Source organism: Aquarana catesbeiana, linkage group LG03, assembly GCF_042186555.1.
Source record: "Aquarana catesbeiana isolate 2022-GZ linkage group LG03, ASM4218655v1, whole genome shotgun sequence".
Lineage (NCBI taxonomy): Eukaryota > Metazoa > Chordata > Amphibia > Anura > Ranidae > Aquarana > Aquarana catesbeiana.
In genome coordinates this window covers 195,536,571-195,553,706 of record NC_133326.1, presented here as the reverse complement: position 1 = coordinate 195,553,706, position 17,136 = coordinate 195,536,571, and the positions used below count along the sequence as shown (strand labels likewise).

The 17,136-nt window shown below is 41.6% G+C and overlaps 1 protein-coding gene across 7 annotated transcripts in view; it reads right to left on the bottom strand.

The window, feature by feature from the left end:
• The window catches only part of KIF21A (kinesin family member 21A), a 279,203-nt gene that overhangs the window by 38,414 nt on the left and 223,653 nt on the right, over positions 1-17,136 (bottom strand). For all 7 annotated transcript variants that reach the window (XM_073619687.1, XM_073619690.1, XM_073619692.1 and 4 more), the window contains 2 exons: positions 15,385-15,445; positions 7,244-7,298 (listed from right to left, as the gene is read on the bottom strand). In XM_073619687.1, coding sequence (XP_073475788.1) covers positions 7,244-7,298; positions 15,385-15,445 — 116 coding nt within the window. The remainder of the gene's footprint in view (positions 1-7,243; positions 7,299-15,384; positions 15,446-17,136) is intronic.

The window sequence follows — 17,136 nt, the reverse complement described above, 5'->3', positions numbered from 1 at the left end:
GGAGAAGGACGTCCGGCCGGATGGCAGGGCTGTGCTGTATCTCCACAGCGATCGCACTATCCCTGTGTGGTGAGGGGAGAGACACGGCCGTGTGTGTAAGATGGAAGCGAGGCTTGGAGAGCAGACACAGGCCGGCGCCGAGCCGTGACGTCATCAATATGACACCATCTTCCAGGGACATTGTATTACACCGGTGTGTGTATGTGCTCAGCCATCTGCACCCCTGCCTGCCTGGACTTGATTGTGCTTCAGCTACATTGATACAGCTTCTGCCTACAGTCCTGCATTTTTCAGCTCTTCAGCCCTCATCACGCTCCTGTACATGACTTCTCCTACCTTCATGTGAGTGGATATTTTGTTTGAAATAAAGTGTTTTATGATAACTTCTCAGAGGCGCCCCTATTCCTTGTTTTTTCTCAGCTATTGGAACTCCCTTTTGGTTTCTTGATGGCTGCCCTGACTGAGATAGCGGTTTTATATTACCAGTGTACACATCTGTACATCCACATTCCTGGACAATTGGGTACTACATTGTAAGGTATCTGCATATTGCGCCTTGTTACTTGTTTAGAGCACAGGAAAAAGGTATTTATGATTGCAAAAAAAAAACAAAAAAAAAAACACACATTGAACTGATAAAATAGCAAAAGCATGGGGGATAAATCAGCTTTGGGCATTTGAGTTTACAACCACTTTAAATCCCCACAAGGGACAGTGTGCTGGTGGCTGTCCAAGTTAAAATTCAAAGTCCTCTGAACTCCTAAAAGACTAGCAGCAGTAATCTACTAGAGCTGCAGTGGTAGCTTTTTTTTCTGTCTTTCTGCCCCCTTCTCCTTTCATAGAAGCTGCACTATAGCTTCCATAAATTCAAAGAACTCTTTGAATGAAGGACAGGCGGATGAATTAAAAGGTCCCCCTGCTCCATTCATAGAGCACTATTCAATGATGTAAGCTGCAGTGCAGCTTCTATTACTCAATGAGGGGGACGGAAAGGGCAGACATATTCAGCACTCTTCACGAGTGCCTATGACAAGTCCAGCAGCTGTACTGCAGAGGTATTTGGCAGGGGATTTTGGATTTCAACAAAGACAACAACACAAGGCATTAAATGTAATTACCATCTCTTTAGGGCTGCAAATCTCCCAAATCAAGTGATGTAAAAAGCTCCATAAAATGGTAAAGTCAGTTCAGCAATTCATGTCAAAAGAAGCAATGGTGGTAATTTACAGAAGGAGTTAAAACTGTTTACTTTGAACAAAATATAGATTTTCATATTGCAAAGTGAATGTTCATTTAGCTTAGTGAATAAGATGAAGCTGTACTCATTTCATTCAAGATGAATCTGTGCTTAATCATTCAATCATGTGCAAGGAAAAACATTTTTTCCTGCGTTATACTAAAGCATTAGGATTTAAAAAAATAGGATTTTGTTGTCATACTTGCCTGTAAAATCCTTTTCTTTGAGTACATAATGGAACAGAGTGTCAGGCTAATATTCATTACCTGCTGGGTTATACTTCATCTACAGGTTAGTGGACACTGATAGACCAAAGGCCTTCAGACAGGAAGTGATCCCCTATATAACCCCTCCCACCCAGGAAGCACTTCAGTTTTGTAGCAAGCACTGAATCCTCAAAAAAAATGGGAGGGATCTCTGTGTCCCATGATGTATTCAATGAAAAGGATTTTACAGGTAAGCATGACGAAAAAAATCCTATTTTCTTTTTCATACATCATGGAACCTGATTTTTTCAGGCCAATATTCATTACCTGCTGGGACGTCCCAGAGCAATAGCCTTGAGGGGAGGGAGACACCCTGCCAAACAATATATAAAAGAGCTCAAGCGCTGACGTGGTTGCAATTTTTATACTATAAGACCAAATGGTTAATATGAGATGACCAAATAATATAGCTGCAACTAAGTTTGTATTAAGATCAATAAATAGTAAAAATGGTCAGTTGCGCTTGTATTATCCTCATATTCCCATAAAAAAATTAAAGGGTATAAATATGCTTCTAATATTAACACTAAATTCCCATAAGGATGGTAAGAATAAGAATGGTAAAATAAGGAGGTAAAATTCCACTTCTAATAATAACAGTGAATATTCATTAATAAATTAAATTCAACTGAAATAATCCCACATAAATGTGCTCAAAAAACGCACAGTGATAAAACCTTGCTGTGTACGTGCTTTAACACAGCTATAAGCTCCTTACAATAAATATATTAGGTGAAATCTAATTAAGTAAAACAAATGAAATCAGATTATATCTGTAGTGCTCCAAAAATATAAATCCAAATGTGCAAAAATTATATATATAAAAATCCTCCTTTTCCTAGGACTTGAAAAAGTCACGTGGCAGTGACGTAACATGTAGGAGGAGCCTGTGGCGTCCAGCATCTGCAGTGTGTGAGTTGGCGGCGGTGAAGGTAGAGCTGTGCCGCTGAGCTCGTTTGCAGCCTGATCAATATAAAAAGCGATCCCAGCCAGAAAGAGTCTGTGAGTGAAACAACCCTACCTTAATTATAGTATCCAATGAATCATTAATCTCTGCGCAATGGATTGTTAATTTTTCTCCCCATATGTCCGGAATCTGAGAGGAGCAGTGATTAACACTGAAGAAGAAGCGCAAGGAGTAAAAAAGTAACATTTTATTCTTTATTTCACCATTATTTTGACTTTTGTTTCAAGATTGTCACGAGTCAATTGAGACTGTTTTGGTTTAATTATATAACACTTGATGAACTATCTACACTTCACATGAAGGTGTTGTAGGAAAAGGAAGATTTTTATATATATAATTTTTGCACATTTGGATTTATATTTTTGGAGCACTACAGATATAATCTGATTTCACTTGTTTTACTTAATTAGATTTCACCTAATATATTTATTGTAAGGAGCTTATAGCTGTGTTAAAGCACATACACAGCAAGGTTTTATCACTGTGTTTTTTGAGCACATTTATGTGGGATTATTTCAGTTGAATTTAATTTATTAATGAATATTCACTGTTATAATTAAAAGTGGAATTTTACCTGCCAAACAATAGTCATCAGAACTTATACGGCAGCTCGCAGTACACTGCGGTCGAAAGCCAAATCCTCGGCTGCTCGAACATCCACTTGACAACATTTTGAGAATGTATGCACTGAAGACCAGGTAGCAGCCTTACAAATCTGCCACAGATACCTGATGGCGAAAAGCCCAGGAGGTTCCTACACCCCTGGTAGAATCAGCTCTCGCCCTAAAGGGAGGAGCTTTACGTTTCAGACCATAGGCCTGAATGACCAATTGACGGACCCAAAAAGGATGGAACAGGTCATAACACAACCCTGTCGTGGTGAAGGATCAAGTATGGTTCCCTGCATGAAAGGGCAGCCAACTCCGACACCCTACTAGCTGAGGTGATAGCCATCAGGAAGGCTAGCTTGCGTGACAGCAAGTCTAATGGAATTTCCTTGATAGGTTCAAATGGTTGTTTCTGTAACACAGACAGCACCAAGTTCAAGTCCCAAGGACACATAGGTGACCTAATGGGGAAAGCAGGCGAGTTGCCCCCTGCATAAAGGTTTGGACCAGTGAATGGGAAGCTAAAGGCCTTTGGAAGAATATGGATAGGGCTGAAATTTGACCTCCGATTGTACTCAAAGCCAATTTGATTTCCACAGCTGACTGTAGAAAAGAGAGAATTCTTCCAATCAAGTATTTCCGAGGATGCCATTTTTTGGCTTCACACCAAGCAATATAAAAGTCTTCCAGACCTTATGATAGATCTTCCCAGTGACAGCTTTTCTAGCATTCACTAGGGTAGACACCACTGGTCCCGAGATGCCACGGTCCTTTAACACCCTGGCTTCAATAGTCATGCCGTCAAATTTAGAGACTGTAAATTGGGGTGAAATATAGGACCTTGAGACAGTAGATCGGGCGATGTGGGAGCGTCCATGGCCCGTCTATTGTCAGTCTCACAATCTCTGGGAACCAGGGCCTTCTGGGCCAGGCTGGTGCCACCAGAATGACTGGAACCCCCTCTCTCCGAATCCTGCGCAACAATTGTGGAAGGAGAGGGATCGGAGGGAAAGCATAAACCAGGGAGTACTGGCTCCATGGAACTACCAGAGCATCTGCTCTGATTGCCAGAGGATCTCTTGTTCGGGACACAAACTGCTGTAGCTTGTTGTTGAACCGGGATGCCAGTAGGTCGACCTCTGGCCATCTCCAACGTTGGCAAATTTCGTGGAACACCCCTGGGTGTAGGGACCATTCCCCTGGCAGATCTGCTGGTGGCTGAGATAATCTGCCTTCCAGTTCTCTACTCCCAGGATATGGACTGCCGATAGAATCGACACGTGTCCCTCTGCCCAGGCTAGTATGTGGTTCACCTCCTTCAGAGCTGAACAACTCCTGGTACCGCCTTGGTGGTTTATATAGGCCACTGCAGTGGCATTATTGGACTGAACCCCGATAGGGAAGTCCTGAAGCTCCACCAACCATGACCATAGGGCCAGTTGTACTGCCTGTAATTCCAGGACGTTGATCTGTTCTGTCCTTGACCATCTCCCTTGAGCTATGAGCCCCGCTAGGGTTGCTCCCCAACCTGAGAGACTGGCATCTGTAGTCAGTACTCTCCAAGTTACCGGAAGGAAAGATCTGCCCTTTCGCAGGTTCTGATCCTGGAACCACCAGTTTAAGCTTAAGCGTGCCCGAGGAGATAAGAACACTGGATAATCCAGGGCTTGTCCTCTCCTGTTCCAAGCCAACAAGATGTCTTGTTATAGAGGCCTGGAATGGAACTGGGCATAGGGCACTGCCTTGAAGGAAAATACCATCCTCCCTAGAAGACTCATACAGAGCCGAATGGAGGGTTGTCTGGTGCCCCTTATCCGACGCACCTGATTCTTCAGGGCACAGATCTTTGCGGGTAGCAAGAATACTCTTGCTTTGACAGTATCTAGGATCAGACCTAAATACTTTAGACCTTGAGCTGGTTTCAAGGCTGACTTTTCGGTATTTCTGATCCAGCCTAAGCTTTTCAAATACCGCACTGTTCATGTTATGCGCTGTTCTAGAGCCTGTAATAAGTGATCTCTGAGCAGGAGGTCATCCAGATACATAAGCACCAGGATCCCTTGAGCCCTTAAAAGACCCAGTACTGGTGCTGGGACTTTTGTGAACACCCAGGGTGCTGTAGCAAGCCCGAAGGGTAGAGCCACAAACTGAAAATGACGTTCCTCTTCTGCAAATCGCAGGAACCTCTGAGGAGGCTGAAAGATAGGTACATGTAAATACACGTCTTTTACATCGACGGAGGCCAAAAAGTCTTCCATCTAGAGTGAGGCTACAATTGAGCAGACAGACTCCATCCAAAAGGACTGGATTAGTAGATACTGGTTCAGGGATCTTAGGTCCAAAAATGGGCCTTGTGACCCAGTTTGGTTTTTAAACCGTAAAACAGGTTCGCTCTTTTGGATACAGGAACCCATACAATCAATCCTTGATGCACTAAATGATGTAGTGCCTGAAGCAATAAGTCTCTTTTTGGAGGATCCAAGGTAATGCTGGATCTTAAAAACTTCTGAGGGGGAACCCCCCGCAACTCCAGCTTGCAACCGCAAGATATAATTGAGGTGACCCACTCGTTCTGAATTATCGTCCTCCAAATGTCCGCAAAGTACAGCAGCCTTCCCCCCCACCTGATGGAGTGGGGGCGACCCTTCAAAAGGAGGGCTTGGTGCTGGGTTTAGAATTTTGGGCCCAGGGCTTTTTCTGGCTCTGGCCTTGCAGCTTGCCCCGGCCCTAGCGCCCTGTTGGCAGCGGGACTGCCTTGGCGCTGGGACATTTGAGGAAGCAGTCCTTTTGTTTTTGTGCGTCATCTACCGGACAAGTTAAGTTCTTGTTTAAGGAAGAGACTGCTGCATCTACGGCTGACATGCTCCCTTTTTTAAATTTTAATACATGGGATATAAAAAGGGAAAACCTCTTAAGAGTAGAAAAATCCTGTCAGGATGTTCCCAATCAGCATATACCACCGGTTCTACCAGGGGCTGTAGGGGGAAAGCCTGTGCGGCCTGAAGAGGCCTCAGAGATACCAAGAGGACCAGGGCGGCTCAGTCACCTCTGCAAGAGGCAACTTAAAAGGCAGAACGAACCATTTCGGTCAGAGACAGGATGAAAAGCCTCTGTGACTGAGAGGCAGACATCAACTGGATATCTTTTTGTCCAGATTGCTAGATTGCTCAGAAGCAGACTCATCTGCCAGGCCCTCCACAGAATCCTGAGCTTTTAGCTCTTCCCCATTCTCAAAGCATTCCTGCTCCAAACTAGGAGGCTCCAGGGAGGGGGATCTGTCACGCTTCTTGCTACCATGCGGGATGGAGGCAATCCTGTGCTCTAACCCACTGTTGTGCGCCATCATACAGGTAAAAAAACAACCAGACAAACAAAAAAAAAAATACACTTTGCAAACACCCACAGCTAGCCCAAAACTCCTCCGTATGGTCACCACACACAGGTGTCCAGCCTCTAGCTAGCTTGACTGATTGTTACAATCACTGGGACACCCCACAATAATAAAGGGGTTTCACTTACCCGTCCAGGCGCAAGGCAGCTTAGAAACTAAGAGCCCAAACTTCACCCATCACGGTGGGTTCTTGTAACTTGAGGACCTTCAAAGACTGGGCACCCTTTTCAAGTTTAGGGTCCACTCCCTTGGACCTGTACAGCACCCTGCAGGAATGCCTTAAGGCTATGGGGTCCAGGATTCCACTTTGCAGGGTCCAGGCCCGGAGGCCGCATTACAGGCACAACCTTGCAGGATCTTGAGTGTTCTTTGCGAGGCTCGAGTACCATTTATCGAAGCATATAAAGCCTGTGTCAAATGGATCCGATCGGTCAATCCCTTGATACATTTAAGAACTGTTTGTGGGACTAGGGACCTGGAGCTCAGAGAGCTCAAACAAACCCTGCCATCCACCTTGCAGACACTGGTAAAAACTGAAGTGCTTCCTGTATGGGAGGGGTTATATAGGGGATCACTTCCTGTCTAAAGACCTTTGGTCTATCAGTGTCCATTCACCTGGAGATGTAGTATAACCCAGCAGGTAATGAATATTAGCCTGACTGTGTCCCATGAAATATGAAAAAGAAAAATATATTTCTATGTTATACTAAAGCATGTAGGATTTTTAAACATTTTGGTGCAGAGTAGAATATTTTGTAAATCATGTTTGCTTACCTTGTTCTTAGGTTTTCCTTCACCACACAGCTTCATGAGGTCTGAAGACAATGAGCTAAAGCATACAGAATAATCAGCGTACTGCAAAACATGTATTTAAGACATTTTTTTTTTTTTTTAATGCAAGTTGTAATTAGAATATAAAGCTTTATGTACACGGGACATTTTGCAACCTCCCCTGAACAATTTAACTTTACATGCCGTGTTTAGAGGCTTTTTTTTTCCCCAAATAGTCAAAAATTAAAAGCGCCTGTAAGCGAAATGCGGCTAAATGTGAGTTACCGCGTTTACAAGCGGTTTCAGGCATTTGGCCTTTCAAATGCCTCTGAACATCCGTTCTGAATGCATTTTTTTTTGTATTCCAAAAATGCTTCTACACTCAACTGCCTAGAAACAACTATAAATGACCCTGTGTACATGTACTGATAAGATAACAGAGGAGAAATCAGGGGCAGCTGAAAAAAACGCCCAACTGCTCCTAAACGTTCCTTTACCAGCAGGAGTGTACTTGAAGCCTTAAACATATTTAAAATGTAAATACTGTAAATACATGTATTTGCAAACAATAAGTAGCCAGAGCTTTTCTTTAAAGTTTCTTTTTTTTTTTTTTTTTTTTTTAAGCAGTGTGGAGCTCTCCTTTACCATCAAAATGAAAAACATTTGCCAAGAGAGGCAAAGACTAAAATATAGGTTACACATACTAACAGAACTTAGCAAGAACCCACAGAGAATGCAAAACTTTATTGTAGATGAATTCCATGTATAGATATTTTTAAAATTATATAAAACGTCCTGTGAGCCTCCACTAACAACAATAAACCAATAAATCCTCTTTGAATCAGCTGCAAGTGGTAAACATGTCTCAAACCATGTAAAAGTACTAAAATCGCATTGAAAACGCTGCGCTATCAAAAGGTATAAGCAAAAAGCCTCTGAACTGGTAGAAATATATCCTCTACACCGTGGTAATAATAATGTATAAAATATATGATGAAAAATATATAAAAAGACACGTGCTTAATAGCCAAATAATAAAGTGACAATGTGCATTCACAAAGTGATAAAAAATATTAAAGCAAATAAGTCCGTGGAAATCTAAATAGATCCAAATACTGGAATTATAGAAAAGTGCTTAAGTGCATTGATCCAATTTACAGGTGCTCCACACTCCATGCGATTCAGTATGCTGTGAAAGCGATGCGATAATCAGACGCTGTGTTCTCACTCAGGTGCTCCCCCCCATGTAATGAAGGCTCACCTAAAGGTGTGTGACCTTGCTGTTAAGCTTGGTCAATACACTCTTTGGAACCACTACAGGGTTCAACAGCGCGTCCAGGATCCTGGATCAATCGCCAATGTGCCTAATATCCAGGCGCCTAAGTGCGCCATTCTACATCAAGCAAAAAACGAATGGTTGAAACCGGCCGGTAACGGGATGGTATGCTGATCGTTCCTAACAGCTGATCTGCTAAGTGTACCGTCCTGTCTTCTTCCCCTACATGTATCGATACAAGGGAATTTCGTATCTTCCTCAGGGGGTGATGGCTATTATTTAGTTATATTGGCTATTAAGCACGTGTCTTTTTATATATTTTTCATCATATATTTTATACATTATTATTACCATGGTGTAGAGGATATATTTTTACCAGTTCAGAGGCTTTTTGCTTATACCTTTGATAGCGCAGCGTTTTCAATGCGATTTTATAGATCTTTTTAACCACTTGCCGACCAGGCCATAGCCGAAAAAAGGAATACAGCGCGGTAGGATAACTCTGGGAGGGCATACTAAGACGTCCTCTCAGAATTGCGCTCCCACATGCCCCCTGGGGCACATATCCGGGAATGTCCATGACCGTCGAGTCTTCCAGACCCAGCGTGTCACGGATCAGGGTAAAGGGCCAATTACAGCGGCCCTTTACCAAGTGATTGCTCTGTCCAATGACAGAGTGATCAGATGTCAACAAACTGGAGCTTGCCCGGTTTAGCTCCTCCCCTCTCTTCACACCGATCGCTACAGTGTGCGAGAAGAGGAAGGAGCCGGGTGAGTCAGTGCTATGGGCTGGATCTGAAGTGCCCACAGTGCTGATCTGTGTCCATACATGTCTCATCCATGCTCCATCCATCCCCATTCATGACCCATCCATCTGTGCCACATCAGTGCCCATCCGCGTCACATCAGTGCCTCACAAAAGTGTAATAGGTAGTCAAATTAGACTTGAAATGTATGCTCCTAGAACACCTGATGGTGTTTCCTGCATGTTGGGCCTCTGTATGTGGCCGGGCTGTGTAAAAGTCTCACACATGTGGTATCGCCATACTCAGGAGTAGCACGTTTTTCAAAAACTTGTGGAAACGAATGACATGTTAAAAAGACTCATAGTTTATACGTTGGGTTGTTTTTTTACAAAATGGGGTCATTTTTTGGGTGTCATTGTCCAGGGCCTTCAAAAGTGTAAGAGGTTGTCAAGAAATGATATGTGTAATTTACGCTCCTAGAACGCCCGACAGTGCTCCTTGCATGTTGGGCCTCTGTATTGGGCCAGGTTGTGAAAAAGTCTCATATATGTGGTATCGCCATACTCTTGAGGAGTAGTAGAATGTAGTTGCAAGTATGTATATGCTGTGTGTGAGAAATAACGAAAGAAAGAAAGAAATAACGAAAGAAAGAAATTAATAACGAAAGAAAGAAAGAAATAACGAAAGAAATTAATAACGAAAGAAAGAAATTAATAACGAAAGAAAGAAAGAAATAACGTAAGAAAGAAAGAAATAACGAAAGAAAGAAATCTTAATTTTGCAAAGAATTGTGGGAAAAAATTACAACTTCAAAAAACACACCATGCCCTTTACTAATACCTTGGAATGTCTACTTTCCAAAAAAGGGGTCATTTTTTTTGTACTTTCCTGACATTTCAGGGCCTCAAGAAATGAGGCTGCCAATACATCAGGTGTGATCAATTTTTAGTGATTGGCATCATAGCTTGTAGACTCTAACTTTCAAAAATACCAAAATAAATATGCAATTATTATTAAAATTACTAATTTGCAAAATTTTATAGCCGAAACAAAAAAAAAAGATTTTTTTTTTTTTTTTTTTTACAAAATTTTTGGTCTTCATTTCATTTATAGCGCAAAAAATAAAAAACCCAGAGGTGATTAAATACCACCAAAAGAAAGCTCTATTTGTGTGAAAAAAAGGAAAACAATTTTGTATGGGTACAGTGTTGCATGACTTAGAAATTGTCATTCAAATGTGAGCACTGAAAGCTGAAAATTGGTCTGATTAGGAAGGGGGTTTAACCACTTCAGCTCCCTGGAAGGATTTGCCCCCTTAATGACCAGGCAATTTTTTGTGATACAGCACTGTGTCTCTTTAACTGACAATTACGCGGTCGTGCGACGTCGTACCCAAACAAAATTGAAGTCCTTTCTTTCCCATAAATTGAGCTTTCTTTTGGTGGTAATTGCTCATCTCTGCGGTTTTAATTTTTTGCACTATAAACAAAAAAAAGAGCGACAATTTTGAAAAAAAAAATAAAAACACAATAGTTTTTACTTTTTGCTATAGTAAATATGCAAAAAAAAACACAATAAAAACAAATTTCTTCATCAGTTTAGGCCAATATGTATTCTTCTACATATTTTTGGTAAACAAATCCCAATAAGTGTATATTGAATGGTGTGCGCAAAAGTTATAGCGTCTACAAATTAGGGGATAGATATTTGGCATTTTTTTTTTTTACTAGTAATGGCGGTGATCTGTAATATTTAGCTTGACTGCAACATTGCGGCGGACAGATCAGACACTTGACACTTTTTGGGACCATTGACATTTATACAGCGATCAGTGCTAATAAAATACACAGATTACTGTTTAAATGTCACTGGCAAGGAAGGGGTTAACACTAGGGGTAATCAAGGGGTTAAATGTGTTCCCTTGTTAGTGTTTCTAACTGGGGGGGATGGGACTGACTGGGGGAGGAGACATATCACTGTTTGCAATTACTACAAACAGCAGATCTGTCTCTTCTCTCCTGTCAGAACGAAGATTTGTGTTTACACACAATTCCCCATTATGGCTCTCGTGCCTGCGATCGCAGGTGGCCATCGGTGATCGCGGCTGCCAGCCATGCGCACTGGGTGCCCCGGCGTGCACGTGCCTGCTTTGGCTCTTAAAGGGGCCCCTGTACATATATGTTGATTCGCGCAGGAGACCCAAACTGCTGCTGTATGTGTGTGTGAGCCGGTTGGGAAGTGGTTAAAGAGGAATTGCAGTCTGCTCACATAATTTGTAATAAAAACATCTTTGCCATTCTGAAGCTTCCCTCCAACCACTTTGCATATTATTTTATATATACTGTGATTCTGTACTTGCCAAATAAGCTGCAGAAACCTCCCACTCACTTTCTGGATTTACACACAGGCACACCTCCATCTCTGCAGCTCTCATTTGCCCTCTTATGGAGCATCCCCCCTCCCTTTCTGGCAAACTCTCATGAGAGAGAGAGATGTGCATGATGTCATAAGCCTAGGCTTTTTACAAAACAAGAAAACAGGAAGTGGGCTGTATAAGGTATTTAACTGGTAGAAAACAAATGTTTTACCATCCAAAGTTAAAACAACAAGGGCAGAGGATTTAATAAATGGAAAGTTGAAAAAAATTACTGAAGGTCCGCTTTAAGTGCCCAGTGGACAAGTGGTGAAATAGTTATATCACTGCAGTTTGCACCATTACAGTGATCTCCATTAGCTCCTGAGTCCCATGCCAGGCAGCTGTACTGCTGCTTGCTAAACACAGGAAGTTGCTAGCTTGGCAAAGGCGCCATTGAGGGAACACTTTGCATTTTCTCAATGAATACAAAGTATTCTCCGATTGGATGAGGTGGAGATTGTGAGGTTGATGCCCTGCCATTTCTCTCTTGTCAAAAATACTGTATGTTGTGTGGTTTGTTAATTTTACTGTAATCTAGAGCACCAAAACAATTAGAAGAGATTTCTCCTGCAATAAGAATAGATACTACAATGCCGCAATGCATCAAAAACAGGTACCCAAACCCCGAAAGGTGCCAAATGTGGTACCGGGGGGGGGGGGGGGTGGATAAGCGGCAGATCCATTTTTGAGTGGAACTCCGCTTTAAGTATGGGTTATGTAACTGCCTCTCAAATGTAAACGTTCAATACAGGTTTGAATCTTACTGATGAACAAAAGCATGCTTGATTTTTGACTGGTGCAGTAGAGCAATGCCTGGATGGCAAATAAAAGTACTAAGGAGGTAGGCTGCACACTTTCTGCATGTGAAAGTGATAATAGGTCAAAGTTTAATAACAAAAGTGCTAAGGAGGTAGGCTACAAACTTTCTGCATGTCGTAAATGAGATAATAAAACCCTTAGTTTTTAAGTACTTTCAGCAGCTGATTTAATCACTTACTTAGTATGCGTTTTTTTTCTTTTATAATTTTTTACTCTTTGCCTATTTCTTGTTATTGTGTGCCATGACCATGGCCCCCGGTTTCCTGTTTCAGGGTGGTTCCTTTCTCTTGCAGCCTACTATGGAGCCACCCTTGCATGAAGAAACTAAAGTTGTTTTTCCCAATACTGTGTGCAGAAATACACAGCTCTGTAGCCTAGAATGGCAAGGCACTCCCCTGCTCCTCTTTCCTTCCCCCCCCTCCCTTCCCCAAGCCAACAGACTGACTGAGACTGCACTGTCCATGGTTAACTCTTTCCTGTAAAACTTACCCGGAAGTTTAGGGAAGCAACACAAAGAGCAGGAGCCAGGAATATTGAAAGTTGTAAAATGCAAGTGCTGGTGTGTTAAGCTAAAAAAACACTGAGGGTTTAATTAATACCACTTTAAAGTTTGATTGTAAAAAAGAGAAGTATGGGTTTACTTTTTGTTTTTTAGCCTACTATTATTGCTTCTGAGATGCTAGTACAAATTTTTCCAGTCCCCTGAAAGGTTCGCCCTTTCTGTTAATTACCTGTGGGAGGGGCTACAGTCTGCAATAATGTGGGGATCCTCCCCCTTTTTTTCTACTCTGTAGAATTGATGTTATAGGGGTCCAGCAATGTCTATGCTACTTTAGTATTCTTCTGCATGAAAGTGGAAAAATACAGCTGTGTCTGAACATGTTTACTGCTTAGGTGTGTGACCATTCAGTAAGCATGGCCACATCTTCCAGTGTCAGAGGGACAGAAAGAGGGAGTGGATTGCCAAAGTTGTAACCACTCCCCCTCAAACAGCAAATGAATTGTTACTGGGACCTTCATGACAGATAAAGTGCCACTGCTGGGAAAACAAAAGTATGGAGGAAAGCAATAACAGGCGATTCAAGATTATGGTAATATTTGTTAATTGTTTAGCCTATCCCAGACTTCTTTAAATTATGGCTGCAGCTTACCTTTAATATATGTAACCAGTTAACGACCCCTGGGGCGCGCACCTGTGAATATCCGTGACCACCAGGTCCAGAGGACCCGGCGAATCACGGTTCATGGTAAATGGCCGCTGATATCGGCCGCTTACCACGATCACTTGTAAACAAACCGGCGTCATGTCCGGTTCCTCTCTCCCCTCTCTGTACTGATCGGTACAGTGTGAGCGGAGAGGGGAAAGATCAGGTGCTGCAGCACTGGGGGCTGGATCTGTAGTGCCCACACCGCTGATATGTGACAATTCCAGTCTCATCCAGAAAACCATCTATGCTCAGCCATCCATCCCTAATCAGCAATAGTCATCCATCCATCCATCCATGCTCAGCCATCCCATCCACCCCCATCCATATCTAGTCACCCCATCCACCCCCATCCATACCTAGTCATCCCATCCATGGCTCATCTATCCCCATCCATGCCACATCAGTTCTCATCCATGCCACATCCATGTCATTAGAGTGCCTCACAAAAGTGTAATAGGTAGTCAAATTAGATTTGAAACTTATGCCCCTAGAACACCTGATGGTGCTCCATGCATGTTGGGCCTCTCTATGGCCAGGCTGTGTAAAAGTCTCCCAGATGTGGTATAGCCGTACTCAGGAGGAGTAGGAGAATCTATTTTGGGGTGTAATTTTTGGTTTGTACATGTGTTAGAAATATTGTAAAAAAGGACAACTTTGTGTAAAAAAAAAAAAAAAAAAAAAAAAAAAAAAAAAAACGCATTTTCATTTTCTTTACACATTTTTCAAAAACTTGTAGAAAAAAAATGACACGTTTAAAAGACTCATTGTGCCTCATAGATTATACATTGGGTTGTTATCTTTCCAAAATGGGGTCATTTTTGGGGCGTTTCCATTGTCCTGGTGCTCCAGAGACTTCAAAAGTGTAAGAGGTAGTCAAGAAATTATACAGTATGTGTAATTTATGCTCCAAGAACGCCTGAGGGTGATCTCTGCATTTTGCGCCTCTGTATGTGGTCACGCTGTGTAAAAGTCTCATACATGTGGTATCGCCATACTCAGGAGGAGTAGCAGAATGTGTTTTGGGGTGTAATTTATGCTATGCATATGTTGTGTGTGAGAAATAACCTGCTAATATAAAATTTTGTGAAAAAAAAAAAAAAATCTTGATTTTGCAAAAAATTGTGGTAAAAAACTACAACTTCAAAAAACTCACTATGCCTCTTACTAAATACCTTGGAATGGCTTTCATTTGGGGGTATTTGTACTTTCCTGGCTTGTTAGGGTCTCAAGAAATGAGACAGGCTATCAGCACATCAGGTGTGATCAATTTTCAGAGATTGGCACCAAAGACCAAATAATATACATCGATTTGGGCTATTTTTACCAAAGATATGTAGCAGTATAAATTTTGGCCAAAATTTATGAAGAAAAATCACTGATTTGCAAAATTTTATAACAGAAACAAAGAAAAATGCATTTTTTCTTACAGAATTTTCGGTCTTTTTTCTTTTATAGCGCAAAAAATAAAAAACCCAGCGGTGATTAAATACTACCAAAAGAAAGCTCTATTTGTGTTAAAAAAGGACAAAAATTTCATATAAGTACAGTGTTGCATGACTGAGTAATTGTCATTCAAAATGTAAGAGCACCGAAAGCTGAAAACTGAACTGGTTAGGAAGTGGGTTTAAGTGCCCAGTGGTCAAGTGGTTAAGTTACATGTATCGTGTCTCATAACATACCTGCCTTCTGTTCCAGGGCTTTGTAATGATCCTTCCTCATCACTGCTATAGTCTGGATTTTCTGAAATAGGCAATAACATTCATGACAATAAAATAAAAGTAACGTAATACACATACAAAATAAAAGGAAAATATCTTTCATGTTTAATTAATAAGCTGTGATAGAACATTTCTATTTTTACATACTGCCGTGCAGCAGATAATCTGCCTACAAATTAAAAGTAACAAAACACTAACACAACACTAATGAGAAAAATAATGGCCAAACACCGACAAATACGCCATCCTAAAATATAGGCATATCAAGACTTCTGTAAAACTGGTTATTTTAAATAAAAAATTGTCTGAATTATCTTTCAGTAATCTTAAAGAGGACTTAATACCAATCAGCTAACATTGTCAAAGTGACATAGATGAGCTGTTCAACTAAGTCTTTAGAGTACTGACAATGTTCACATTTATTTTCTGATCTCTGGGGTGGACACTTTTGCGATTTAATTTGTGGTGAAATAGATTTACTGAAGAAATATACACTTTCAAGCATGGTTTTAGTAAAAGTGGCCATTTTCATGGTGAATTTATAACCCAGGTAATGATACCACACACCAGCTACCTCTTGGTTTCTCAAACTAAACTCATCTTTTGACCTAACGGAATGAATACACACTCCTACTTCGCTCTGATGGTGCGTCTACGCAGCTCAATCCCACCCTTGCTGGACACACCTGCTCCCCTCACTAAAAGCAGAATTAGGGCCCCAACTACTTTAACCCTAGCAAACAGATGACACCAAGACTGTCAAATGATATAGTTGTGCTCTTGAGTGTGGTGTAAAACTACATCCCTGAAATTCTTTCCCTGTATAAAGTGGCCCTTCTAAAGTCTAATTCCTCCCTTCGTTGCTGCCAAACAGACCGGTTTTATCATTTTTATTTCACTCCCTCATTCAGTCCACTTTTTTTCTGCCTTTAAACTCTCTACTTCATCCCCTACTGCTGCTGCCCACCAACTTATTCACTGCCCAGGATATTGTCAGTCATTTTTAAAAAAGACACGCAATTTGTGATGAAGTGCCATTGTTCAGTTATTTCCCCCAATTAACATACCATCTCTACCACGACAAACAACATGCTTCTTTTGACCCAGTCATTACAGGGAAGGTTGCTTAATCTCTGACACCCACAGAACTACTCAATTGGACCCCACTAGTCTAAACAACCTAAGACTTGTCTTCTTTCTCCCATATACCACCAATCTCCTAAAACGCCTAATCCCCCCCCCAAGACACTGTTGGACCCCTTCCATTCTCGAGCTACACTGCTTTCCTTGGTCAGCTGATAACCTGATATGGCTGCCAATACTACTTCGCTGTTGACAAAGCCCAAATCTTTACCATTACTCCTCAGCCCCCCCACCCCACCCACACTCAGTCTCCTTGTGCATCACTAATCTACAAACTGACAGTATGCATGTCAAACTTCTTCCTAAAACTCAAACATAATATGTACTTCACCTGTGCCCACTCCCCAGACATTTCCATCAAGGGATAGCATGGGGAAGCCAGGGTGCTAGGTGTAATCGTGAAACTCTGCTCACATCCGATTATCATTCAAATGTTGCTGCCTCCATTTCCTTAACATTTCCTAAAAATTCTAATTCTTAACCAACTACACCATTAAGCTACTAATTAATTCACTTATCACTCACTTGGACTACTGCAACTCCCTCCTCATTAGTCTCCTCCTACATTCT